General features: G+C 55.8%; 1 protein-coding gene across 1 annotated transcript in view; it reads right to left on the bottom strand.

Moving 5' to 3' along the window:
• HS3ST2 (heparan sulfate-glucosamine 3-sulfotransferase 2) overlaps positions 1 to 27,447 on the bottom strand; it is a 69,897-nt gene extending 42,450 nt beyond the window's left edge. Inside the window, exon 1 of the mRNA XM_084882759.1 lies at positions 26,648 to 27,447. Within this exon, the coding sequence (XP_084738885.1) occupies positions 26,648 to 27,090 (443 nt within the window). The 5' untranslated portion in view covers positions 27,091 to 27,447. The remainder of the gene's footprint in view (positions 1 to 26,647) is intronic.
• Between the last annotated feature and the right edge of the window lie 388 nt (positions 27,448 to 27,835).

The following is a 27,835-nucleotide window of genomic DNA, read 5'->3' as shown; positions in this document are numbered from 1 at the left end:
AAAATATTGTATATCAACGGTAATTGAAAAAGATGTTAACAAGTTCTTATGCATTTTAGAGAGGCAAGGAGGTAGAGGGAGAGAAACGCTGATGAGAGAAACACCAATTGGCTGCCTCCTACACGCCCCCTACTGGATGTGTCTGACCAGGAATGGAACACGACCTCTTGGTACATGGAATGATGTTCAACCAACTGAGCTACACCAGCCAGCGTGAATTTTTTTTTTTTTTTAATGAATCTTGTAAATGATACACACCCAACAAAGAAGATGGGTTTGAAAACATTATGTGGACGAGAAGACAGACAAAATGAGTAAGTACCATGATAGACTGTGAAGTTCAGGGCAGGCAACATGAACGTTTGATGATGGCAGACTGAGATGACCGCCGTGGTGGTGACTGCGGGAGAGGCACAGGGCCTTGCTGAGGGGCTGCATGCTCTTCACCCAGCTGGTGTGTGTACAGATGTGAAGCGGATCAGACTTGTCTACTTCCCTACATGCAAATGCATCTCAATGTTTGAAAAGTCCCTCAGATGAGGGAACAGCTAAAGGTATAAAATGAGGCTGGATGTTCAGTAAGTGAAACTGTTTCTATAACTTCCTTTGTGCAGAACAGTCAGAACCGGATCCTTCTCTCTGTTTGGAAACCAAGATTATGTAAAAACATCTTAGGAGATTTTATAAAGGACCAAAAGGAACACTTTCCTCTTTCCTCAAGGAGAAGAGAATGGATTCCTTTCCTTGGGGACATGAGGCACCGTGGAGGACATACAGACACCCGCGCTGGGGAGGCCCACCGGAGAGGACGCGGGAAAAGGCTCCGGGGAGAAACAAGCCTTAGTGCCCGCTGGGGAAATCCCTGAGACAGGCTGAATGTGACTGGGAGGGCGGGGGGCCTGGGAGGCAGGTGGTCACTGAGGGCTTCGGGAGTCAAGAAAGAGGACGCCAGGACGCGCTAAGGAAGAATCTTTGAGGCCAAGGGGGTGCTCTCCTGCCCCAGGGTCCGAGCTGATCAGCTGGGTCACACGTGGCCAGAGGTCGTGCCTGGGGCCCAGAGCCAGCAAGGAGATGGCAAAGTCCACCCGGGAGGAGCCTTTACAGGCCTGCCACTCCACCTGCCATTGCCCATCACACTCACAGGAAACCTGCCCAAACCCAGAGGGTCCCAGTCACAGTCTGAGGCTGCTGTGCAGGCCTCTACGGCTGGACGTTCCTGAGTCCCGCTTAGCTCAGGTGCTCAGCCTCAGCTGCTGGCACTGGGGCAGGATCTTCCTTTGTCACGGGGCCGTTCTGTGCACCAGGGTGCTCAGCAGCACGCCTGACCTCTACCAACTAGATGCCATGGCCCCCTCCTTCTAGTTGTGACAACAAAAACTACCTCCAGACATCGCCACGTGCTCCCTGGCGAGCAACTCCCTTTCAGTGGAAGACCTCTGTCCAGGCTGAGCTGGGCCAGGCTCCCCTGGGCAGGGGGGGGTCCAAGTTGCAGGCCGGGTCCCAGGCTCCTCACGTGTCCCATCCTCCCAGGGCCGGCTGGTTCCCTGGGCCATGTTCTTATGGTGACTGCAGAGCAAGCCCAGCAACAGCCCATTTCCAACCTTTGATCATGTCACAACAGCTAATATCCCTTGGGTAAAATGTGTCACATGACCACACTCAGCACTGATGAGGTAAGGAAGCATACCGCACTGCACAGAAGGGAGAGGGGAGGGGTATTTATGGAACAATGACTCATATTCTCTCAACCATCGACACCATCACTGCTTTGCAATTATCTTATCTCAGACTAAGATAATTATAAATGGTCTCCTCTAGCATTATCGAAAATAATGCAGGAGGAGACCCAGATACAACAAGCAGGGGGTGGAAACACACGTGACAGGAGAATGTGCATTATATTGGGAGGAGGGAGCTGCATCTTCATCCTCAAATCCATGCAGAGGCACTCCCCTCCAGAGGAGTGGGCTGCAGTGGAGAGAAATATACCAGCTGGGAGTCAGAAGTCCTGAGTTCCAGTGCTTTTCCACTGCCGAAACCGTTCATTGTCACTAATAGAGAAAAGGGAATCTGGAAGGCTGGTCAACCTTAATTACTCTGAATGGTCTGAGCTAATCACTCACTGTTTAGTTGAGACATTGGTAGTTAAAGCAGCCTCCACCTGTTAGTCATATGTGAATTCTTGCTGATTGTCTATTATTGGAATTTCCTGCCTAAAGAATATGGGTGTAGCTGAAACCAGTTTGGCTCAGTGGATAGAGCATTGGTCTGCAGACTGAAAGGTCCCAGGTTTGATTCCGGTCAAGGGCATGTACATTGGTTGAGGGCACATCTCCATTAGGGGGTGTGCAAGAGGCAGCTGGTCGATGTTTCTCTCTCATCAATGTTTCTAGCTTTCTATCCCTTTCCCTTCCTCTTATAAAAAATTATATGTATATATATATATATATATATATATATATATATATATATATATACACACACACACATATATTTAAAAGAATATGGGTGTATCTCAGAACCTCAATAAAAGGGATAGCAAGGCCAGAGTAGTCCTCCCCTTAGAGGTGGACTCCCGCCTGGCCCCCATTTCCCCAAATTAATTCTTTTCTACTCTCTTTCATTTTGTGTGTGGCCTTCTCCAAACCCGAACCCTGAACAGGAACCCTGAACCATATGGGACATGAAAGGGGCTCCCACATTCTGCCACTTTCGAGCTGTCTGATTTGGAGCAAGTCCCCTGACTGCATTAAAACTTCACTTTCCTATCTGACAAACAGGGCCCCGTCAGCGGCTGCCTAATAGTGAACGTGAGGGTACGTTACATAATGCACATAAAGTACGTGTGGTTGGCAATCTCCAAGGCGACCCCGTCCGTGCCTTCTCTCCTGTACATGTGTGCTGCTCCTCTCATGAGAGACGGGGCCTACTTGCCCTGCCCTTGGATCTAGGCCAGCCCCAGTGGCTGCTTGACAAACAGCACACAGCACAAGTGATGTTCTGGGACTTCTGGGATCCGGCAACTTCTGCTTGGACCTCCTAGAACACCTGCTCTGGGGTGCTTCTTCTCAGCACCCCGCTCCTTAAGAAGCCCAAGCCACATGGAGAGGCCACTGTCGTCACTCTGCCCAACAGCCCGCCTGAGCTCACAGCCGACTGCCAGCCACGTGAGCCGGCCTGGACCTTCGTCCCAGCAGACTGCTCAGATGCTTACAGCCTCCCTGGTGTTTGACCTCAACCGCATGAGGTGCTGTGTAAGCCCATCACCCCGTGGGGCCGAGAAGTAATTATTGGTTTAAGTGGCCAGGTTTTGGGGCATTTGTTACACAGCAGTGGGTGACTGGTACAGATTTGTACTGCTGGGAGGCATTCTCTGAGGACCAGAGTCCACATACACACCGCAGGGCGATCACACCCATCCAGCCCATCACAGTCATTGTCACCAGCAGCCGTATGGTTTATACCACCCCCTGGACATTGTCTCTTGTTCCGATAACACAGCATCTGATTTTGTGTTGGAGAAACCACCTGTTCTTGTGTGTGGTTTGGGAAGGGGTGCCCATATAGAGTTGCTATTTTTAGCAAGTAAAATACAAGATATCCAGTCATATTTGCATTGCAGATAAACAATGAATATTGTTTAGTGTAAGTATGTCTCCTGCAATATTTGGGGCTGACTTACACTAAAAATCTGTTGTTTATCTGAGATTTAAATTTAACTGGGCATCCTGCATTTTATGTTACAGGAGCAATGCTGCTCCCATGTTGAGGTCCAGGAGTGGGGACAAGATGGCAATGAACTGTATCACCTTAGCATGGTCAGAGAATCCCTTCAGGATGGCAACGCGGGGGCTCCCAGGATGGGCATGGAAACTGCTCGAGGGGCTCTGTTCTAGGACGGGGTGTTGTGCTGAGTGATGCCTGGGTCTGCCAGAACCTGAGGGTCGCGATAGCTCAGAGGAAGCAGACCCAAAAGATGGAGCATAAGGGCCCTGTTCGCCCTGAATCAACCTTTTCTTTAAGCTGCTTCCAGGCAAAAACACCAAGAGCCTGAGCACACATGCACCACGTACCCTTCCCACATTGGGAAGGCGCACAAGGTGCAAACACCCCCAAATCACAAAAAATCAGGGCATTTTCCAAAATGTTCAAAATACGAAGGCTTTCAAAGACATCTCAGGTTAAATGCAAGACCCTGGGAAGCATCTGGGTACTTTTACAGCCTGTGTGACCTGCTGGGAAGATGACTGACATCAGTCCCAAGGCCTCACAAAGTGCCACGGTCCACAGGCCAGGGTCAGGTCTCTCCCCGCTGCAGCAATCGCCCGGCCCATGTGCGATAGGTCTCCCTCGGACAGAGCACAAAGGAGAGAGGAGTCAGAGTGAACACACAGGGGCTTGCTCCCAAGACCAGCGGGAGGAAGGAGAGTGAGAAGTCACAGACTCCTCAGGGCTGAGCGCAGACACATGGGGCTGGGGCGTGGGATGGTGGAGGCGGGTGTGAACACAGAATTCCTCCCTGGTATCACTCCAAGGAAAATGTTGCACAACTATACGCAGAAGCAATCCTGGTGCTTAAAAAATTCTGTTGGAAGTCATGTTTTAGCCAACCTAAAGCCAACTTCTTTTGTTCTGGTCTGTGGTTAACAAAAGCTCATTTCTGGACAGAACTACCATCCACGGAGGTTGAGCAGCTACTGTAGACATCTATGGGAAACAGCAGGTCACAAATAGTCCTTTTAACAGGCCTCAGAGGTCTTTTCACTCTTGTTTTCCAAATGAGGAAATCGAGGATCAGAAAGATGACATGACCTTGTCCAAGGTTACAGCATCAGCGCAAGAGGCTCATCTGAACCCCGAATTCGTCTTTCAACCACATCTTGCTGCAGCCATGTAACAACAGAGAAGATCCAATGCCTGCAATTCAAGAGCTTCTCACGAACAGAAAGGGAAGGACAATGTTAAAAAAAAAAGTGGCAGAATTCTGCATACCACATGGACTGGCAGCAAGTCACAGAGAAGTGAGACTCCCAACTGAATAAATGTTTCTCCTGATTATCTTTTAAACATCTTGCACTGAGAGTTAATCATACTCTGTGCCCTGTGCTTTATCATCGTTGGTCTGTGCGTGGCCCCTCTCTGTACACTTATTAATTATTGAGATCACTCTTCTCCTCATGCCCATCTTCCATAGGCAGTCCATATTCACATGTCTGGCCTGCCTCTTTTTTCTTGAGTCTGTTCTTGCAAAATTAACATAATTGAAGTGGTTAAAAGAAAAAGTAGAAATATTAATAAAAGGATAACACATTATGGGGAAAAATGGGTAAATCCAATTTTTGGCAAAAGTTCTAGTCTTTCCAAATTGAGGGTTTTTTTCTTGTTAAAAATAAATACTCCCACAAATATAAAAAATAAAAAGGAAACTTTCTATACAGAGAAATTGAAGGAAAGAAATAGGAGGATGGTAGAAATACATTAGAAGGCACAACATACATCTAACAGGAGCTCTTAGAAGGAAGTAGAGAGAACAGGAAAAAAAATACTTAAAATAAATGATGGCTGATAATTTTCCAGAATTGATAAAAAAGCATTAGTCCTCAGATTTGGGAAGCAAAATGTGTTCCAATCAAAATCAAACTTAACAAGTCCATACTTTAGACCCATTGGGGTGAAGTTACTGAACACCGAGGCTCTAGTCCAAAGCAGCCAGAGATAAGACGCTGGCAGTGCCCTGTCCAGGACCAGAGGGAGAGCAGCCACCCACTATGTAAGTGCCCACAACCTAGAGTTCCATGCAGAGATAACTAATAATCAAGACTGATGGCATAATAAGACAGTTTCAGAAAAGAAGATGCAGAATGTACCAGTGGAGAAAATACTGAAGGCCATACTTCAGTGGATGGCAATGGGACACAGAGGAGAAAGGGCATGTCAGAGGTCGTGAGGGAAAAGGAACTCAGAAACCTCCAGATCGCCATTGGTATGGCTCAGTGTTGAGTGTCAACCTTTGAACCAGTAGGTCACGGTTCAATTCCCAGGCAAGGCACATGCCCGAGTTTTGGGCTCAATCCCCAGAGGGGGTGTGCAGGAGGCAGCTGATTGGTGATTCTCTCTCATCATTGATGTTTCTCTCTCCCTTTCTCTCTGAGATTAATTTAAAAATATACATTTTTAAAAAGAAACCACCAGGTAAATCTCTAAAAAATGCTGACTATTTTCTACAAAGGAAGTTATAATAATAGGATATGCGTCGGTAAAAACATGTTGTAAGTAAAATCCTAGACAAACATAGTAGGTGGGGGTTGCTGTAGAGGTTCGAATACCAAGGTTCTTGTGTTTTGTGGGAAGAAGGTAAAATATTGATAAATTCTAGACAACAGGGACATCTCCGAAGGGCGTGAGGCAGGGCATGGGGAAGTGGTGAGTTCGCAGCCGGATGGCATTGCTGCTGCCTCCCAGAGCACCTGACACAGCGAAGGGTCCTTGTTTTGTGAGCTCCTTTGGGCACTTGCAAAAGCAAGTGATGTCTCTGGAATCTGCACAGCCTGGGCTGGAGGTGACCCCCGACAGGAGCAGAGGAAATGAGGTGGCGTGAAGTCAACGTGAGGAGGAAATCTGGCAGCCTGGGAACCAGGCCACCCCCCGGGACGGAGCTCCCTCATACCTCTGCTGTCAAAGACCCCGTGTGCACAGCTCCGCCACCTCAGCTTCCTCTGGGCGCCAGTGTTATCACAGAAAACGACTTGTTCCAGAGGTTAGAGTATGGGTGTCGAACTCAATCAGAGAAGGGGCCAAAATCTAAAATCCAGCCTAAATCGCGGGCCGAATGGTTTACTGAACAGTCATAAACTGACAATGTCATAAACTGACAGCGGAGTGCAGTGATGACAGCGTGGTGCGGGCCACATTGCAAGGCCTGGAGGGCTGGATTTGGCCCGCGGGCCTTGTGTTTGACACATGTGGGTTAGAGTGTTGGCTCTCGAACTGAAGGGTCCTGGGTTCAATTCCGATCAATTCCCTGTCTGGGTTGGGGTGTATGTGAGGGCAACCAATTGATGTGGGTCTCTCCCACCTTTTTCCACCTGACCCCTCCTTTCTATTCTCTCTAAAATTAATGGAAAAAATATCCCTAATGAGGATTAACATCGACAACAAAAGTAGAAACTGACAGATTTGAGAGAGAAACATTAATTTGTTGTTCCGTTTATTGGTGCATTCATTGGCTGGTTCTTGTACGTGCCCTGACCAGAGATCGAACTCATAACCTTGGTGCTTTTGGGTGATGTTGCAACCAATTGAACTACCCGGCCAGGGTGGAAACGGGCTTCTGAGTAAAGTTAAAGGCTACTCTTTGTCTTAGTTTGCACAACTCTGAGGGTTGCTGTTTTTCCCCCCAGAAAGTGGCCATCCCTGTTTACATGAAGAAGCTGAGGTGAGAAGACAGCTCTTTGGGAAGGCCAAATTTAGACACAGTCGATTGCATCACAGGAAGCGGAATTGTCTGAAACTGCGGCATGTGTGTATTTGTCATTTTGAGGGGGATGGGAGCACAGCCTCCACCCCATTCCCGGGGAAACGGATAAGCAAAGGGGAGCTAGAAGCACCCACATGATGAGCTCTGTGTCCCGGGAGGGCGTCTCGGAATCTGGGTGAAAGGAGAAAAGCGTGCCATCTGCAGAAAAGCCTGAGCAGAGGAACGGCGTGGAGAGAGCTGTTCGCTGAGCTCACGGAGGCCCAGCCGCCGCTCCGTGCAGGAGAGGTGCAGCTGAGAAACGCCTCTGCGAGGTGAGGCCCAGGTTATCGATGTCACTGACCGGCCGCACAGACGGCGCTCGCTACTCCAGCTACAGGCGGAGAAGAACACGGTCGCACTCCTTCATGCTGACACTCCTTCCCGCTGCCGAGGGCGGTCACTCCCTCCCAGCCTGGAGCTGCTGAGCCTGCCCGCACTCACACAGACATCCTTGTTCACTCAGCAACCAGAGCTCTGTGCCAGGTACCAGCGCTTTCCACGCACAGAGGAGGTGGCCAGCGGCAGGTGTGTGCTTCGTGTCACAGCGACGGCAGGTACTGCGGTCGCTCAGCATCACGAGGAGGCGGGGGGTCATCAGGAGGGAGCCACAGGCGGGGCGGAGCGGCTGCTGTGCGGGGAGCAGGGGCGGGGTTGGTGGCTGGGCAGTGCTGGCGGCGTGGCTGGTGCACACGGAGTCCTGGGGTCATGAGGCCCAGGCGGGATGTCCTGAGAAGAAGCAGCATTCCCTGGGCTCTCGATGGGACTGGGGCGCCTGGCAGACACTCGTCCCACCCACCCTGCCAGCTGGCAGGAGGAGAGGAGACTTTCGGGGGCCCAGGCCTCTGCAGGCCGCTGTCCTCTCAGCCACAGTCTTGCCCGTTCTGTGCCCCTACCCTGCCCTCAATGCGGCTCCGGCGTCAGCAGCTGAGGACACCTAATCGACAGCTCTTCCTGACGACGCCCCAGCAAGGCGGCTGGCCGAATGCTCCCACAGCCTGGACTGGGGGAAACACGGGCGCAGGGCAGCCAGGGAGGCACAGGGGTGGCGTGACTTTTAAGGACTCATTTTGCAGCCGGAGGAGCCCAACCAAGTGTGGAAAAGCCTCCTGACCCCTGCCTCGGAGGGTGCTTGGTGGGCCTGGGCCGCAGCCACAGGCCAGCAGCGCGGACCCCGCCCCGGCCGCCAGCTCCCTGCGGTTTTGCTCAGAGCTGCTAGAGGCAGACAGCAAACTGGAAGCCCCCGACTCCAGATTCAGGCCCTCACAGGCGACCCCCAGATTCTGGCCATGTTCTTGCACTTAGTTTCTATCAATATTTTCCTTTCAGATCCACTCAGAATACATGGTCCCGGCGAACGCTCAGAGTTACAGGTGGGAGCAGTGGGAGCACCGCGTCCTTATCCCAGCCCGAGCAGCTGACGCACTTCCCGGACCCGGAGCATGGATCCCGGATCCAGCGCATGGATCCCGGACCCAGCGCCGAGGCTCTGCCCAGCAGGTCTCCCTGGGGGCAGGGCTGCGAGTGTCACTGGCCCCTCAGGGGAACAGGTGGTGTTCCTGCGTGAAGGCCGGCCGCTCCCACCATCCACATCCCGGCCGCCCGCACAGGGCCGGCAGCCCCGGAAGCGGAGGAGGAGGCCCACCCGGAGGAGGAGGCCTGGGGGAAGCAGGCAGAGCATCCCCAGCCGGACAGGCGCCTTCAGCAGAGACCACGGTCAGAGGAGAATGGGATCTTCTGTCCAGACCGAGTCCACCTGGAAACTGGGCTTCAAGGTCATTGCTTAGCGATCAGTACTGAGCAGCCAAGTAGGTCCTGGGGTGCTGAGGTCCTGGGCCTGGGGAGCCCTTCAAGTCTGAGAACCGGGCTTCTTCTCGAGCTCCTGAGCAAGAGGGCTGCCCCGTTGTCAGATCCTCTGTGCCGCCCCCAACCCCTCCGCCTGTCCTGGGCCCTGTGAACCCACAGCGCCCGGCGGCAGGCCCCAGCCCCTCTCTGAGGCTGTCCGGCTTTCCCCAGGCCGAGGTGCGGCCTTCCTCCCACACAGGCCAGGCCAGGGCCACCAGGAAGAAAGCACTCCGGGGAAACGCTCAGCCAGTGAGCTTCCTGGAGGGACAAGGATGAGGCTCCCCAGCGTTCCCGAGACTCCCCAGGGGATGGTCCCAGCACCACAGGGCCGGCAGCTCTCAGAATCGACCTCCCCGCCTGTGTCCCTCTGCCACTCCCTCACCCTGCCTTCAGGAGTCACCTCCTAAACCAACTACTGCGCTCACATTCCTGGCTCCTCTCTGGTTTCTGGAAAATCCAAACTCAAACCTACGGCAAGGTCAAGAGTGTCCACGCCCCGCGCTGTCCCGATAAGGAGCCGGTGTGAGTGGTGCTGGGGAGAGGGGGCGCTCCAGGACTCTGGGCAGATGAGGCCACCCTGCCCCCTCGGCGAGACAGGCACTGAAGGCTCGATGGTGTGAGGGAGGAAAGAGGAGAAAGGGGCTGTCCATAAGCATGAGACCAAGAATTCAGATCCGGTCCTAGGGAGAAACCCCCACAAATGAGCCCGTAGCTCCAGGACGTGTAAGACGGTTACAATGCCGGCTTCCGCTTCCCGCCACCTCCCTGTCCTGCTAGTGACAAAAATAGGAAAAATTTGTCCTGGTACCAGAACTGCAGATGCATTTAACACACACCAGGAATTCCAAGACTTCTTACGAGAGGTAATAACCACAAGGCCACAGTAGCCATGACACGGGTGTATACAGGACTATTATTCCGCCCTGAAAATGATGGCTGAAATCGTGAGAAACCCTGCCATTTGCAACAACACGGACGGGCCTTGAGGTATTATGCTAAGTAAAATAAGGACAGATACTGATGATTTCACTTATATGTGGAATCTTCTCAAAAATGAACAGAGGAGCTCTCAGAGGCCGCCCACAGATGGTGGTTAGCAGAGGGAAGGGGGCGCGCAAACAGCTGGCGGTGGCGTGGCACAGCGCCTCGGCAGCTGGATTCCGGCTGTGGCGGCCTGGCGGTGCGGACCTCAGGTTAGGTGGCACGCCTGAAGGTTTTATGATGCTGTAACCACTGCTCCTTCAGCAAAGAAAAAGGAAAACGAATCCCCCACTAATTCAACAACAGAGAGTCAGGAGAGGAGGGAATGAACAATGAAAATGGACAAAATAAATGACAGAAAAATGTCCAAATATCTTGATAATCAGAACACACAGAACATGTGAACTCCTTTACGGAGAGATGAGAAGCTAAAAGGCAGCCAACGTCTGTTCGCCCACCAGCAACATGTCTGAGATGATGACAGTGAGAGGCAACCCAAATAGGAGCCTCAAGCATGAAGCATCCCCTTTTAAAATAAAAATAAAAATAAAAATCTCCAGCAGGAAAAACAGTAACCAACATCTCAGAAAATAAATTGCAAACGGGCAGTAAACATTTTTAAAGCAGCCAGGAGCTTCCAGTTAAAGAGTCTGTGTTCATGCATCAGACGGCGAAGACCGACCAGCTCGCACCGGCATTGAAAGGCGGTCCCGGCGGGTGGATGGGGTGGGGGTGGGGCTGGGGGTGGGCGGGGAGAATCTGTGGCAAAGCCAGTGTGTCTGTGTGTAAGCAGGCTTCTCAAACCCACAATTCTTCTGCGAGAGATTTCTCCTGAGCCTGGAAACAGACAGAATGCTTACTGCTGTCATTTTTATTGTTTAATAATAAAATGTGGGACAATCCTAACTTCCATCGCCAGATTTGGTTAAATAGCTAATGGTATGGCTACAGAGCTAAGTGCTGTGTAAGTGCTGGGCATGATTCTGTAGACCCACACTTACTGTCATGGCAAGGCAGCCATGCCATGCTGTTAAATGTATTGTAAGTTATAAAATGATGTCTAAAACGTAATAAAATATACATGTATGTATCTTTATGTAAAGTATATAAGACATACACATGATTTGTCTCAAATGGTATAAAGAAAATTCTAACAGCAGTTACAACCAGAAGTACAGTTTTGGGTAACTTTCTAATTCTTTTATCAATTTCCTACTTTCCCACGATGTACAATTCTCATTTTAATTTTCGAAGGATATACTGGCATGGCTCCCACACCCAGCAGGCAGGGAGAGCCCCCCTGGCCTTGTGCACCCAGCTCCCCAGGACCTGCTGCTGTTAGTCTCCTCCTGTGTGTCCTCTCAGAACTAACTTCTGCATAAATGTCCACATTGGGATACACACTGTTCCTTCCCACCTTCTCCCCATAAGAGAGCATGCGTTCTTCACCTTGTTATTTTTAACTGAGTGAAAGCTTCAGAACTTTCAATCCAGTGTATATTTCTTTAGCTGCCAAGCTGCCTGCACCATGTGGATATAACTTTATTTGCTTAATTGCTTACTTATTTACTTATAGATAAACTAGAGGCCTGGTGCATGAAATTCATGCATGGGGGGTGGGGTCCTCAGCCCAGTCTGCACCCTCTCCAATCTGGGATCCTTCTCACAATCCAGGACTGCTGCTCCTAACCATTCACCTGGCTGTCTGCCTGATTGCCCCTAACCACTCTGCATGCCAGCCTGATAACCACTCTCCTGCCAGCCTAATTGATGCCTAACTGCTCCCCTGTCTGCCCGATTGCCTCCAACTGCCTTCCCCTGCAGGGCTGGGGGACTGAGGCTGATGAGGCGGGGCTGAGGGGACTGGGCGTCGTCACCTTGTGAGGGTGTGGCAGTTAAATAGCATAATCCCTCTTTATTGGCTGTGGGTGCCACCATCTTTGTGAGGGTGTAGTGGTCAATTAGCATATTCCCTCTTTATTAGATAGGATTAAAATTAGAAAAAGTTCAAGTATTTATATGTTGGGGACAATGGTGACCATAACAGATGCCAGATGTCTTGATAAGTAGCAGGATCATCACTTTTGAAATTGGTTACTATGAATAACCAAGCAAACCAGTCACTGGGAAGTGGTAGCACCAGACAATGTAATCCAGCTCTCCCCGAAGCTGGCACAGAAGAGCCGTTGAGAGTGGCCCTCGAACCGACTGTGCACACACTCCCGCTCCACCGAGCTTTACGACCGAACTGCCCCACCCTCCACCTTCCCATCACTGCCTCCCCTTCACTGTGTTAAATTACTTCCTGGTCACACCCCACCGTGACCTCCCTCGTCAGCCACACAGGCTCCTGAGTTACTGCAGCCACTTCTGAGAGTTCTACTACCACCTACAGGTGGTAACATTCATGTTTTTGCCTCCAGCCCAGGTGACTTCCACCCAACCAACCAGGCAGTGACGTAGTCACCCAAGGAAAAGAAATCCACTCAGCCAACTCGGTAAAGCCGGGGGTCGGGGGTCACAGGGCGCCGTGGCATCCATACCAGGACCAGTCAGGCTTCACTGAGCACTGTGCTGGTCACGTGGTCTCTGTACCCGATCTCAGATGCCACGGGAAGAGAGGACATGACTGGCGGCCACCTTAGCAGAGGCGGGAGTGGAGTCTGTGGCAGGGGGGCTGTGGGAGCATGGGGTCCTTACCAAGGGCTGGGAAGAGGAAAGTGTGGGTCTGTCGTCTGGGGCGGCTCCTCCCGGCGCTGGCTGGATAGGGCACATTCCAGGAGCTTTTTGTCCCTGCTGAGCTGGCTCAGGGTGGAGGTGGGGTGGACAGGGCGATGCTTCTAGCTCAGTCCTTGGGCTGGTTCTAACCAGGACAGACATGCTGTCAGGAGACTGTGAAGTGCCTGCTGGGTGTCTGTGCTGGCCACGGTGGCCCCAGACCTAAATGGAATCTTCTGGACCTTTGCTTCAGACCACAGTGTCAGTCACGAGTGTGGGCATGTGATAGGGAAAATTTAAAGGCCATTACTATCCCTGATTCTAACAAATAACCTGCATGAAAGTTAGGGAGGTTTGTGAACTAGAAAAATTGGGAGCTCGGTCTCTTTGACAATAGGAACCACTACTGAGGGGTGTATGATGCCCTTCAGTAGCTGAGTTGCTTAATCATGGATTTTTTAATTTTTTAACTTTTATTATTATTATTTTGTAATCCTCACACAAGAACATGTTAAGTGATTTTAGAGTGAGGGGAAAGGAGGCAGGGGAGAGAAAGAGAGAGAGAGAGAGAGAGAGAGAGAGAGAGAGAGAAAGAGAAAGAGAGAGAGGGCAAGCACTGCTTTGCATCCCCTATGCACCCCAACTGGGGATCCGACCTGCAGCCTATGTATGTGCCCTGACCGGGAATCGAACCCATGACCTTTCAGTGCACAGGACGACTCTTCAACCAACTGAGCCACTCTGGCCAGGGCACATGGATGTTTTAATATAAAATTTTACTTTTTATTTTATATTTTAAAGTATCTTACAGAAGACCGACTTTTTAACTGGTGTTCAGCTCTATGAATTGTAACATGTGTAGATTCATGTGACTACCACACAATCAGGGTCCAGAATATTCCATGACCTCCAATGCTCTCACCTACCTCTTGATGGTCACAGCACCCACCTCCCTCCTCCCCCCGGCCCCGGCCCCTGGCCCCCCAAACAGGGGCCCACGGAGTGCTCTGTCCTGTAGCCTCTCTGCTCTGGGTGTCACAGTGGTGAATGGCACCCTACAGCGCAGCCCTCCTTTCACTCGCACAAAGCCTTCGAGAGCCGACCTTCTCAGCTTTTTAAGAAACAGTAAATAAAGGTTTGTCTGGGTCAAGGACATTGGGATTGTAAGGAAACTTTGGGTTAGGCCTCAGCTTATCAAACCCAGAGTCCCAAACTACCTGAAACTGTCCCTGGAAAAAGGCCTGAAAACACCATGTGGCTGGTCTGTTCCAGCTGCTCCTCCGAGGATTCGCTCCCCCGGGATGCCCCACTGACCGGCACTTAAACTGCAACCACAGCTTCGCAAACCCCCGGACTCCGGAGTGTCCGCCAGGCCCCGCGCTGTGGATAAAATGACCCGGTGACCTCAAAGCAAGAAGGACCTGGGTGGTTAGGCTGGCACTGCTCGAAGTGCGGGGCATGACACGCCAGTGGTTAAAAACACGTTCAGGTGGCGCACAGGCCTGGCTTTAAGAGCCACATCACCACACCATTGGGAAATAACTGCCTTCCCTTTTTCATTCCACCAGAAGCACTGGATCACATCATGGAGACGGTCTGAGTGCTGACACGTCGTTAACACCCCTCACAGCGTGATTCTGTCTTTATTAGGAAAACGGGCTGCCTCGGGCAGAACACCAGAACACGGCCCAGGCAGCAGAGAGGCTGGGACTTCAGTGCATCGCTTGGTTTCCATGACAACTCCCTTTCCAACAAGGGTGACTCGCATTTAGGATGGTGACTCAAAGTTTCATGTTTAAGTAAATAAGTTAAGTCAAAAGGCATGAGTGGGCAACAATACCACACAAAGGAGATGAAGTCTTTCTAGGTGCGCCCGGAAGGCTGCAAACTGAGGAACAAGGTGTCAGACTTCAGGTGGAACTTGGATGACACAGTGCCTGGGGAGGACCCGGCCATGGCTCACCCAGCCCTCCCACCACCGCTCCGCGGTCAGGCCCATGCTCGGCTGGCGCGAAAGGGAACCCACCACCTCCGGCACAACCCGTCCCCCTGAGGGGCGGCTGCCCTCGGCCCCGCCATTTCTCCCTCCAGCCCCCGTGGCACCGCCATCCGGAGGTGCTCTGTCACCCGCAGGTGCCCACTGGTCCAGGGAACAGCAGCTCTTCCCGCTGACCTTCCTGGCCCCCCCGCAGCCCCTCCTTGCCAGCGAGGCCCCTCTCCAGGCTGGACTTCTAGCCGCACCCGCCACCACCTCAGGGTGCCCACGGCCACACAAGCAAGTTCGCCTCTAAGCAGGCACCTCTGAGCACCTCTGCCCTATGGAGCACCGGCAGCCTCCGCGGGAGGGTGGGCACCATGAGGGCGGGGCGCGGGAGGGAGAGGGGAGGGAGGGAGGGAGAGGGGAGGGAGGGAGGGGGGCACCGTACAGGAGGGAGGGAGGGGGGGAGGGAAGGAGGGCGGGGTGGAGGGCATCGTGCAGGAGGGTGGGCACCTTGCGCTGCCTGGGCTGGCACTGCGGGCTGGGCACAGGGATCAGCTGCAGAGGGGCCAGGAGGGCAGCCTGGAGCAGTGGTGGCATCTCAAACACCGCATCCCCAGGGACTCCGGGGCATGACCGTGAGTGACATGAGGAGCAGTAGGGGTTTCGGGCCCCCATGGCCTGCGAGACCCTCTCCTCCCCTTGGCCAAGGTCCACGTCAGGCCTCTCCTCCCGGCACAGCCGTCAGCGTGGTGAGGCCATGCCTCCTCCACGCACGTCCCAGGAACAGGGCCTAAGCAGCTCTGACGCTGTGCCCACTGCCTTAGGGCGGGAACAGGAGGAGCCGGCTGAGAAAGGGCCGCCTCCCCCTCGCTCCCTGAGGCGGGGAAGGCTAAGGCCGGAGGAACACCGACAAACACCGGCCACAGGCGTGTCCTGCTGGGTCCACGTGTTCTCCCAAAGCCCTGAGTCAGTCAGACACAACATTTTTTAAAATGCCATATTTCAAGCTTTTTTCTTAAATAAAAAAACAAAACCTAGAAGATCTGGCCAAAGAGGGATGGCAAAAAGCCTGGGGGATTGACTAGCTGTCCCCTCCCAATGGGACAAGTACCCTCCCATGGGACCAGCACTCTCTCTAAATGGGACAGCCCACCTCCTCCCCCTCCCCATCGTCCCACAGCCAGCTTCGTTCTTCCTGTTCGCGCCCAGAGTCCCTGGGATGTGGGATCCGTGATGCCATCGCTGCTCCCAGCGGTCACTGCCCCAGCCCGCGGCCGTGCCCAGAGCGGCCCGGGGCTGCCGTCCGCCCGCTCGCTCCCGGGCAGCGGCCGCCTCCACGGCCCGGCTCGGGCTCCGTGCTGCGGACAGCCTTGTTCGCTCAGCTGCCCTCTGAGTGAGTCCGGGTTTGAGGGCCCACGGAAACGGCTTTGGCACAGGACCTCCCGCAGTCCCTGTGCCCATTCCCCCTCTGTCCTCGGCAGGGAGAACAATGGAACAAAGTCAGTTCTCTCCCTCCCGGAGCAGCGGCTGGCAGAGTGGCCACGTGGCCCCGAGGTCTGGTTCACAGAGAAAATACAAGAAAGGAGCTTCAAGTACAAGTTTGCCACCACAGAGCTTTGCAATGACTAACACATTTTTCACGGAATTAATAATTCAGGTTCCACAGCACTTCAGCCAGAAGGGGCCGTAAGCGGGGAGGGCTTACCAGCCACTTCTGGAAACGCGGGCTGGTCCTGGGAAAAGGCCTCCACGGTAAGCCTTCCCGCTAGAGCAGAAGGGAAGCTGTGCGAAGACTGCACATCTTCCTTAAAACCAACGAAGCCGCTCGGCAGGCAGAGGCTGCCACAGCAGAGCACATTCCCCGCGCGGCATGGGGAACGTGGGGCTTGGGTCCCAGGCAGCTCGCAGGAAACCATTCCGGGCTCCATTCTGTGGGAGGAAACCACACCCACAAAGCCCTAAGCCAGGCACGCCATCCAGCAGCTCCCCTGCTTTGCGTGTCCGAGAGGCTGGAACAAGGGTGAGACGCTGAGTGACCTGCGCCTTTTTCCAGTTTGCGACAAAGCTACCCACCCGCCCGAGAACCTAAGAGGGAGCCTAGGAGGTGTGCCTTGTAAAAGGCCTCAGTGAGCCCCAGAAAGGGGCTGTGCCACCCGCCACCTGCCCGCGGGCCCGGAAGCCTCTGAGTTCCCGCAGGACAGGCCTCTCCGCTGGTCCAGGGCACCTACAGATGGGCCTGCCGCTCCCCCAGGGCTGCCTGGGAAGGAGGTTAGAACCCAACACCAGCCGTCACCTGTGAGGCCTGGAGAGACGTCAAACCCTTCATAGAGGTCCTCACCACGGCCACCTTTGCCCCCCGCATCCATCCGCATCCTGCAGTCACCCCCCCCCCCCCCCCCCGCAAGGTCACTGCAAAAGCTCCTGACCAGCTCCCTGCCTCCACCCCCCACAGGCAGCCCAGAGCCTTGGGAAGTGTAAGGTCTCAGCTGCACAGCTCCTTCCCAGTGAGCCCTTCCCTCCCTCCTGCCTAGACCTGCCCCTCCTGCTGCCTCTCCCCTCGCGCTCCCCGCAGCCATGGGTGTGATGTGCGTGTCCATCTCTGTCCCTCTGCTGCCACCCACAGCCATGGGCAGGGCTGTTCTCACTGCCCCCTCCCCAGGGATGCTGACAGCACCCAGCACAGAGCAGTGCTCCGTGCACACCTGGGGGATGAGGCTGGGTCACAGTGCCCGGATCCTCGCTCTCACGTCTCCGAGACCCGCGTGAAAAACCTACAGAGAGTGGGGCCAGCGTGCGGCCTCGGCACAGACTCGCCGATTCCTACCCGTCCCTCAGCCAACTGTCTACAGTCAGCAGCTGTGATGGAGCACCACTGTTTGCCAGGCACCGTTCTGGCTCTGGGGTACAGGCCTGAGCACGACAGACTCTCAGGGACTTTCAAGTCTACTGGGGGAGAGTGGGGAAAGAAACAAAGCCCAGGAAAATCTGGGACTGCAGCGAGGACGGGGCAAATAAAACAGGTGATGTGGCCGGAGCAGCGCGGCCCCGGAAGGTGTGTGAGTGACGTGTGAGCTGGGACCACAAGAGGAGAAGCGCCAGATCCCGGCCACAGCAGTGCAACCCCTGGAGCGGGGGCTCCAGCCTCCCGCAGCCTCTCTGACCTGCCCCAGGGGGCTCTCCTTGGTGACCCCACGTCCAGCAGTGCTCTCTCTCAGCCAGTCTTGCTATCGGACTTCTTCAGCTCATTAAAGAGACTCTTCTTTCTCATCTTCATTTCCCAGGCTTTGGCTCTGTGCCTGGCATACAGCATGTGGTCAATAAATGCATGCAAACTCAAGTAATCTGAACCAACTTTATTTTATGATTTGATTGTAAGCAAAGGGGAAACCATGGGATGAATATATTTGCAAAAAACATCCTTACACGACCACCGTCCCCTGCATAAGTCCTCCTCTTTGCCCACGGAGACCCAGTGACACGCCACCTCCTCCAGGACGTGTTCCCAGACCCCGCAGGTGCTTCTGTCTCCTGCTATAGCTCTGCCTGTTATCTGTTATGGTACCTGCCACCATCTGACGTCTGTAAAAACTTCCATGAGCACGTAATGACCCCATCGAACAACGTAGAGCCCAATGGATTGTCTGCGTCCTATTCATCTCTAGATCCTCAGCACTTAGCTCAACAAAAGTCTGAAGTCAGTGACCAACAATGACAGCTAACACACATGGACACCTTCCACACGCCAGACATTGCTGAGCACGGTAACATTCTCAGGCCTGTCCTCCCCGAAGCAGCCCGAGTGGCAGGTGCTGTGATGTCCCCGTGTGACTGAGGCACAGAGAGGCCACGGCAAGGGGGTGGGGGGTGGCTGGACACACACCGGGCAGGAGGTGGAACTGAGGTCTCCACTCTTCATCTGATGCCAGAGCCCACGCTTTGAATCACTGCTGCAATGCCACCCTGTCCTTCCCTCGAGGGCCTCTCATCCATGCCTCTGCTGCCCGCCCCCCACAGGCAGCTCCCAGCCAGCCGAGGGGCCCGGGGGCTCCCACACCCAGCAGTGAGCCGCAGCCAGGGCACCCTGAGCTCGCACGGCCTTCCCTTCCGCCCCGATGGCCCCCTGCCCGACGAGAGGCAAGCCTGGGGGCTACTCTCAGACGCCCTTGAGTTGCTTCCAATGAACATAAAGGACGTCCGGGAGTTCCTTTCTGTGTCCAGGGACAGCACTTCCCTCTTCCCTGGCTGAGATGACACCGTGGAGAGCATGAAGGGACTGCCCGGGGACGCCCCAGCCTCACAGTCGGTGCGCAGAGCGGAGCGCAACCCGGCAGCCTGGCTTTTAAAGACACCACGTGGGCCTCACACTTTGCTGTTTCTAACTTTAAATCCTCATTCAACAGTTTTATCTCCTCTTTCCATTACAGATGACATTCAGTATTATTTTATATTAGCTTCAGGTATGTGCACAGTGGTTAGCTATTTATATATTTCCAGTACTCAAGTGGCACATCCGTAGTAACTGCAACACTACCGACTCTGTTCCCTGCTGTACTTCACCTGTGGCTCTTCTGTGACTGCCAGTGTGTCCTTCCTAATCCCGCCTCTTTCTCCTTCACCCACTCCCCTCTGGCAGCCACCAGTCTGCCCATGCTTCCAGGCCTCTGTCTCTATTCTGTTCGCCCGTTTATTTTGTTCATTAGAGTCCACACATACGTGAGATCATCCGTCTGACTTACTTCGCTCAGCACCATTCCCTCTGGGTCCACCCATGTTGTCTCAGGTGGTGGAGGCCATTCTTTTCGATGAGCCTCATCAGTTTTAAAAAGGCACGGGCCCCTTCCCCTTAACTTGCTGCTGCCTTCTGCAACCTGAGCCTGCGATACGGACCGCCTAGGGAGAGTCCAGCGGACGCTGCTGCTTTTCACCAGAGAGCGACGGAGAAACCTCCACACCGCCTCTCCACACCCCCACGCCGCTGCGCCGGGAGCCAGCTCTTCTGAAGGCCACTGTCTCGCAACTACTGCAGGTCAAAATACATTTTTTAAAATGTTCCTTATTTTTAAAGAGAGGCAGAGAGAGAAACATCAATGTCGAAGAGAAATGTGGGTGGGTTGCCTCCATAAGCACCAGTAGGGCTCCGGACCCTCAGCGTGGGCACGTGCCCTGGCTGGGAACTGAGCGGCAGCCCTTAAGTGGTCCATGCTCAACCAACTGAGCCACACGGCCAGGGAACGTGCTTTTCCTAATGCTCACGTTTGTTCTGAGTTTTCCTCTGGCTTGTCTCCCTCTTCATTAACACATCAAAGAACTGAAAGCTGGGAACGGGCTGCACTGAGCTGGGCTTTCTGCAGACTCCAGCCGGCTCCCTGGGGCTGGCGTGCACCCATCCCGGTGTTTTAGGTTCCACAAAGACCTACTGCCCCTCGCCGAACCTCATCAGCTTTCCCACATCACTCCCACGCTTGCTGATTACGGGGCGCGCCTGGCATTGCTGGTGTTTCTTTAACTGCTCTGACTGGTCTTTCCGAAGCAACTCCTTTAAACAAGGCAGGCAGGCCTGGGCCTCTCGGCCTCCTCAGGCCGCAACATCCAAGAGCACTGCTTTGTTTTCAATCTATTTATTTTTACGATTATTTTCTAAGTAACACTGGCTTTCCATTTAGGATGGTTTTCAAATGAGGCTGTTTTTAAAAATATGCATTTTAACTATATTTGCACGATGTGTGTTGTGCTTACACCTGAGAGGGCACACAAAACGGACCGGAGTGGCCGGGAAAGGGGGCGTGGCGGACTCGAGGGAACCAGGGCAGTTTCATTAGCTCTCCTCGGTCACTCCTGGAGTTGCATTAGGAGACCACTGTTTCTATTCTAAGGTATATACACCGAAGGAAATGATCCCGTTCTGTATGGGAAGATTACAATTTTGAATGTGTTAGCTCACCCAGTGGTAGTAAGAGAATAACCACAGAGGACGGGCCAGGTGGGCAGGGATCAGGAAGGCAGCACCAGGGCGTCTGAAGCTGCCAGGGGCAGGGGAGCCTGCCTGCCCAGAGCCCAGAGCGCCTCTTCCGGGCAGAGCAGCTCTCTCGCCTGGAGCTGGCGGCGGAGCCCCTGTGCGTGCCTCTGGCTGCAGCTGGAGGAGAAACTGAGGTGGACAGCAGGAACCACCGCCCCTGCCCTGGCCCTGGGAGAGCATGGCAGCACCCCTGCCGCCCGGCTGTGGGCGTGATGGGCAGCAATTCCCTCTAAATGCTGTCATTTCCCCTCGCTGGTGGCTTTCCACCTCGTCAAGCTGCCCAGGGCTACAGAGCACTTCTGCCCATCACTGCCATCGCCCGCCGAGAGAACGGTGGCGGAGCAGGCCTGGCACTGAGCCTGCCATGGTGGGCGTTTGACAGCTCAATGGAGGACCCGCCCAGGTGGGCCTGGAGGACCGTGAGTCCCAGTGGTAGGCTGGCCGGGTGACCTTTCAGACCCTCCAGCCCCACTCAGCCCGCACTTACCCCCCTGGCCCTCAGGCCTCCGTCCAGAGGCCCCTCGGGGACCCCCAACTTTCGGCCACTTTCCCCTCTTTCGGCCATTCGGGAATGAGGTGTGGGCTCTCCCGGGAAGGGGCAATTCTGCCCCACGTGCCTGTGCGGGGAGCACCAGCAAGCACAGGGCCCGCTCCCTGGGCGGCCGGGGACCTGCAGCAGCTGGCGGCCAGCCGCTGTGAAGAGCAGGCTGCACAGCCCCACCCATCGGTGGCCGTCAGCCCCCGTGCTCCCTCATTTCAGGACAGGCGCCTTCAGGGAGAGGGCAGCGTGACCATCAGCACCCAAATGGCCAGCTCCCTGGCCAGAGAGGCCTGCTGGTTGCAGAGACCCCAAGAGGCGGGGCCGCCCAGCAGGCGTCGCCAGCAGTCTCCTGGCAGACGGCCTCTGGGAGCGGTCCCTCCCCCCCCCCCCCCGAAAAGCTGGTCCCTCAGGAGGCTGAGACCCCACCATCGTCAGGTAGACCCTAATGTCAGATGCTAAATGTGAGGGGTATGCTTTTGAGAACCCAGGGTCGGTGATATTTTCGCATTTTAACCTAACAGCCTTAACCGAGGCGTTGGGGAAAGCTGTGCTTTTTTAATTATTTCATTGCAACCTCTTCCATGACCCTCTGAGCTCCGGGGAGCAAAGCTGCCTTTGCTCAAAAAGACAGTCCTGCTTGCCCACTCTGCACGCCCTCCAGGCCTGGCCAGCGCTGGGCGGTGGAGGGACGCTGTGTCACCCGGTGCTCCCGCGAAGGGGCTGCCAGGCGAGCGGGGATTTATGAGCGGTTCCATTTAATCAGTGTGTGCGACACCCTCCGGGACCCAGGCTGCGACACGCCTTCCGGGGGAGAGTCTGCGGGGACAGGCAATGGTGTGCGCGGGGGGCCCGCCCAGGCATCTGTGCCCTCAACAGCGCGTCTTAATCATTTTGTTAAAGATGCTTCAAGCCTTCTGTGTCTTAACTATTTCCCTGGCCTCTGCCTTCGGTTTTATTCCTTCCTAAAGTTTGTCCTTAAAGATTAATCCTTCGCTGCAGTGAGCTGGATAAAGCAACACACCTTACTCTGTGTTTTTATTCTCTTTCTTATGTGAACGTTGCCCCTGGGGCAAATACTGTGTCTTCCTGTCTCACCCGGTCCCAGAACACCGTCCACAATGAACAAATACACACATGGCGACGGGAGCCTAACGTTTCCAGAACGGCTCTCTGTCCCAGTGCAGCCACCGAGCCGTCAGGGGCACACGCTGCCCTGCTCTTGCCGGCATTTCAGTGTTAGAGAAGCTCCCCACCCATCGCCGAAAACGCAAACTCAGCCTCCCCAAGACGCCAAAAAAACCACTGACCAGGCACAGCTCGTACCCCTTTATAAATGATGAAGCCCTGGCCTGGCTGGTGTGGCTCAGCGGTTGAGCATCAACTCATGAACCAGGAGGTCATGGTTCGATTCCTGGTCATGGCTCAATCCCCAGCAGGGGACGTGCAAGAGGCAGCCAATCAATGATTCTCCCTCAGCATGGATGTATCTATCTCTCTCCCCCTCTCTGAAATCAATTAAAAAATAAAAAGATGAGGAGCCTGACGATTCAGCCTCACTCCCAGCCCTTGGTGATGGCAGGCTGCTAAGCGTAACCTCAGATCCGGGAAGATCGTCACCTGGCCGTCTTACTGACTCTCACAGACTGCGAAGCAGGTCAGGCAGCCTTTCCACTTTAAAGATGAGCAAACTGACAACGAGAAACGTGAAGTGACTTTTTATCGAAGGGAGGGATCAAAAATGAAAATAAAATTGAAGCAGAACTGAAAGGAGATTTAAGGCCAGGACCCTTGCTTGTCTCGTGGAATGAGTTTCCCAGCAATTAGTTACCTCCTCGCCCATCCGGTGAGAGCAGCCGGCAGAAATCATTCTCTGATACTAACAGTGCGAGGTGGTCGCAGGAGTGTGCGGAGTGAGGGTGGGTGACAGTCGCTGCAGGGTAACACTCTGCCCGATCTCCGTGGACCAGAGTTCCAGGCACTCCCACACAGTGCTTCATTCACTCTTCAACCCCCCCCCCCCCCCGAGTTAGGCAGGCGCCCGCCCATGCCCAGCACCCGGAGATTCAGAAAGAGCACTCTGCCTCCCATCACAGCACCCAGGTGACCACCCAGCCTCTGGCAGGTGCTGCCGGTCCCTCCTCAGCGTGGTTTCACTTTGCTCACCAGGCGGGCAGCCAGCCGACCCCACCTGCAGGCCCAGCTGCCCCCGTGGGAAGGAAATTGAAGGAAGGGAACCAGGTAAGAAGGGCAGGTGAGGGAGAGCTTCTGGGAGGGGGTCTCAGGAAATCCCTGAAGGAGGTACCACTGCAGGGGGCGGGGCTGACCCGGGCTGTTCCTGAGAGGGTGGGCTCGGGCTGAGAGTAAGGAAGGTCACATTCTGCCTCCTGGTCTCTGCCGAGGGTGTCCCTCCAGCTGTGGCACCGGCCTTCAGGCACTGCTTGTCACCTCCTGGCTTATCTGGCTGCCCACAGCAAAAAGTCTCTCCTTTGGGTTGAGGGTGAAGCTTTTAGTTTTCCTACTGTCCCGCCTCTGCCCCAGGAACTTATCCCCAAGGGGCTTAGCAGGGACAAGTCATGTGAGATCCACTGCCAGGAACTCTGCAACTCCGCTTTTGGAAAACAGTCCATCACCGAGGTGCCAGTGGCCCTGGCTTCCTGGTGGGGAGCCGTGGGGAGCCGTGGTTAGAGCACCTGCTGGAATGCACACGTGCTGGCACATACGTGCCAGGGGACTGTGGTCCACGGATGTAGCTTTCCTCAGTTTGCCTGTGAGCCTGTCCCACAAGCTCTTTGGGTTCCCGATCTCACAGCTGTGACACAGCGGGGGGCAGCAGCGTCACGGCCCCTGCCCTTCAGTTGTGGAATTCAGGAATCAAGTGGGGCCGTGGCCTTTAAAGGACCCCAGAAACCCCCTTCATTTCTGCAACGAATGCTTCCGATTTGAGTGGTGATGAAGGGCAAAGCACACACATGGAAATGTTCTAGAAATTATGGAAACAGATCCAAATGGCATTACCTTAGCATCGATGGCAATTCACAAGCAGACCCCCAGGCTAATTGTTCTTTCAGAAACATGAAGGGAGAAGGGAGGGAAAGTCAGACCCTGAGATGTGGAGCTGTCAGCCTGCTTGATGTTAAATAAAACCTACCCAGACTCAGCTGAGAATTTTAGCAGAATCCAAATGTGCTAAAAAAAAAAAAAAAAAAAAAAAAAAAAAAAAAAAAAAAAAAAGGCACTGCTCCATCTCGAAGGTTCGCAGCTAAGCTGGCTTCGAGTCACACATGCCAAGGTTAAAAATAAAAAGCAGCCATCCCTGAATGACAGGGCCCCGGGAAGGAAGCCCGGGGCGGCACCGGTGACGCGGGAAGGGGGCGCAGCGCCTGTGCGGGCCAGGGGTTGGGGGCGCACTATGTAACGGCCAGGTGCCGGCATTTTGTGACTTTTCCACACAGAAAGCACTTCACATTGGCAACGGGCTTCCCAATGACCTCCAGCCTTTCCCCCAGGGACCCCTGCTGTGACCACACAGGGCTCTCGGGCATGCACTGGCGTCCCCGCCTGGGGCCAGGCTCCGGCTCTGCCCTTGCTCGCCTCCGATGCCCAGAGGGTACCTGTGGGACACAGCTTGGAAAGCACCAGACCTGCCTTTCTGGGCCACCCCATTCCACTGAGCCACCCCGGCCCACCATCCCAGCGGGCTCTCCCGGAGACAGAGACTGCAGGCCTGCCTGTCTCCCGAGGATGGCAAATGTGCCACCCTTGCTCCCACAACCGTGCCCACTGGAGGCTAACTGGCAAAGATGGCAGTCAGCCCGCTGCCCCCCTTCTTGCAAACCCAGGGCCCCCTATTATGAGCTTCGTGGGGTCCTTCTAATAAAGTTGTCCTTTGCCCAATATACTTAGGACTTTCTACTTCCTAATGGGTTTACTTTTATACACATTTTAAAAATTAGCCTCAGCTACTGTGCAGGTACCGTGTTACCCTCCCCAGTTCCAATCCTAGGCAGACCTTTCTAGAAAGTCTTTACAGGGTCAGGGGGGTGTCTAGAAGTCTGTGAGCCATGTGTTACGGGGAACCTGTACATTATAGCACCCCCAGGACTCCCCGCTAGCCAACACATGGGCCAGGCCTGCCCCTCAGCACCAAACAGGGCTTGGGAGGTAAATGGACACTGAACAGCGGCAGCTGCCACCTTCCAGAAGCTTCAGGCTACCCACCAACCTGGGTGACTCTCACCCTCAGCAGTGCACGGAGGAGTGGACTGGCTGCCCCTACGACCCGGCCGATCTTCGTCTGAGAGCTCACAGCATCCCAAACGCCCACCTTGGCGGCGGCAGAGGCGTCACCCAGGGTGGCACCACACAGCAGGAGAAAGGCCTGGAGCCAGAGGGCACACACTGCTTCTGCGCCCCGTGTGACGCTGGAGACACCCGAGGCTCAAAGTGTCTTAGGAATTTGCCAAGCCTCACACCCAGGCATCCTCTCCCTGTGGGAGACCAGGAACCCGGGCTCTGAGCCCCGCCAAAGCAGGAGCCTGCGGCTGGAAGTGAGCCTGCAGAAGGAGCGTCCTCACCCGGCACCTCCGCGATGCCCTCGCTCATCCAGCTGCAACTGAGGGGACCCCTCAACCCCCCAGCACAGAGCCCTGTCGCAAAAGTCCTCCTGTTCTTCTTTCCGTCCTTCTCAGGGCCCTTCAGAGGCCAGGAAGGCCCGCGGAGGCCAGGAGGCCGTGAGAAGCGTCCTCCCTGCCCGCCCCTGCGCACCGCGCTCCATCCCAAAGGCTGGACCCATCAGCCCGCCGCCCGCCGCCGCCCTGAGGTTGGCGAGAGCCCTCCCTTCCCTCCAGGGACAGGGGCCCTTTGCCACCCCAGAAACCGCGTGTCCAGAGAAGAGACGGAACTTCTGGATGACCCTCCCCGCCCTCCCCCCACCCCACCCCCCCCCCCCCCCACACACACACACGGCGGGATGGAGGGAAGAGAAAAGGCGGGGCGGCTCTGAGCACCGGCGGGGGAGGAAGGGAAGCAGGCGCGGGGCGGGGCTCCCCTTACCTGTACCAGTCCAGCCCGCGCCCGTAGTTCCTGTCGAAGAAGTGGGGCTCGGTGCCCAGGGCCCGCACGTCCGGGTGCACGCGGATAAACTCCAGCACGGCGCGCGTGCCCCCCTTCTTCACGCCCACGATCAGGGCCTGGGGCAGCCGCTTGGTGCCCGGCTTCGGGGAGCCCGACAGGCTGGAAGCCGCGGGGCGCGGCGCGGGTGCGCGGGGCGGCGGCCCCGGGGGGGCGCAGGGCCGGGGCTCCGGGGGCGCGGGCGGGACGGCCGCGCGGGGGCCGCGGGGCGCGCGGAGGAGGCGGCCGCGGCCGCGGCCGTCGCAGCAGCGCAGGAGGCTGTAGCACAGGTACGTGCAGGACAGCGAGAGCGTGAAGGCGAAGAGCAGCCTGCGCGCCCTGCGCGCCTGGGGCGGCCCGGCGCGGCCCGGGACCCTAAGGGCCATGGCTCCCTGGGCCCGCGCCGGGGGGCATGGTCTCCGAGGGCGCTGGCGGCGAGCTCCGGCCCTGCGGCCGCCTAGAGGGCTCGGGCGGCGCCGCCCGGGCCACGCGGGTCAGCCGCGGGGCGGCCGTCTCTGCCCGGCGCCGCCGGCGGGGCGCGCACCGTGCCCGGGGGGCGGGCGGCGGGCGATGCTCGGGGCTCCGGCCGCAGCGCCTCCCACATCGCGCCGTCCTAGGCGGCTGGGCTCCCGGCGCCTCCCGGCCCTTCGACGCGCAGCGCTGGGAGCGCGCCCGGCGCCCGCAGCCCCATGCCCGCCGGGGTGGCGGCGGCCGCTCGGTGGCGCTGGCGCGGCCGCTCCGGAGGCTCCGCTCCTCGGAAGGCGGCGGCGCCGCCGCTATTTAAGGAGCCGCCTGACGTCAGCCGCCGGCCCCGAGCCCGCGCCCGCCGGGACCTGGCCCGCCCCTCCGTCCGCCGGGCACACCGCCTGCCCCGCCGCACCCGGGGCGCCCTGCCAGCGGGTGTGGGGAGGGTGGGCACCTGCTCCTCAGGGGCCCGCACCCCACGCGCTGCCTCCGGACGCCGGGGCGGGGGTGGGGGGCGCTGAGTGGAGATGGCGCCGCACCCGGAGCCAGACGCGGCCGCGGACCGAGCCTCTGCCCTGTGAGCGGAGCCTCCGCGGGGACACGCGCACAGGCAGGGACACCTGGGACACACCCGCACCCACGTGGAGTGGGAGGAAGAAAGCCCCT

Source organism: Pipistrellus hanaki, assembly GCF_964339955.1.
Source record: "Pipistrellus hanaki genome assembly, chromosome: 4".
NCBI lineage: Eukaryota > Metazoa > Chordata > Mammalia > Chiroptera > Vespertilionidae > Pipistrellus > Pipistrellus hanaki.
Note: the sequence above shows the minus strand (reverse complement) of the source record. Positions and strands in the feature narration are given on the sequence as shown.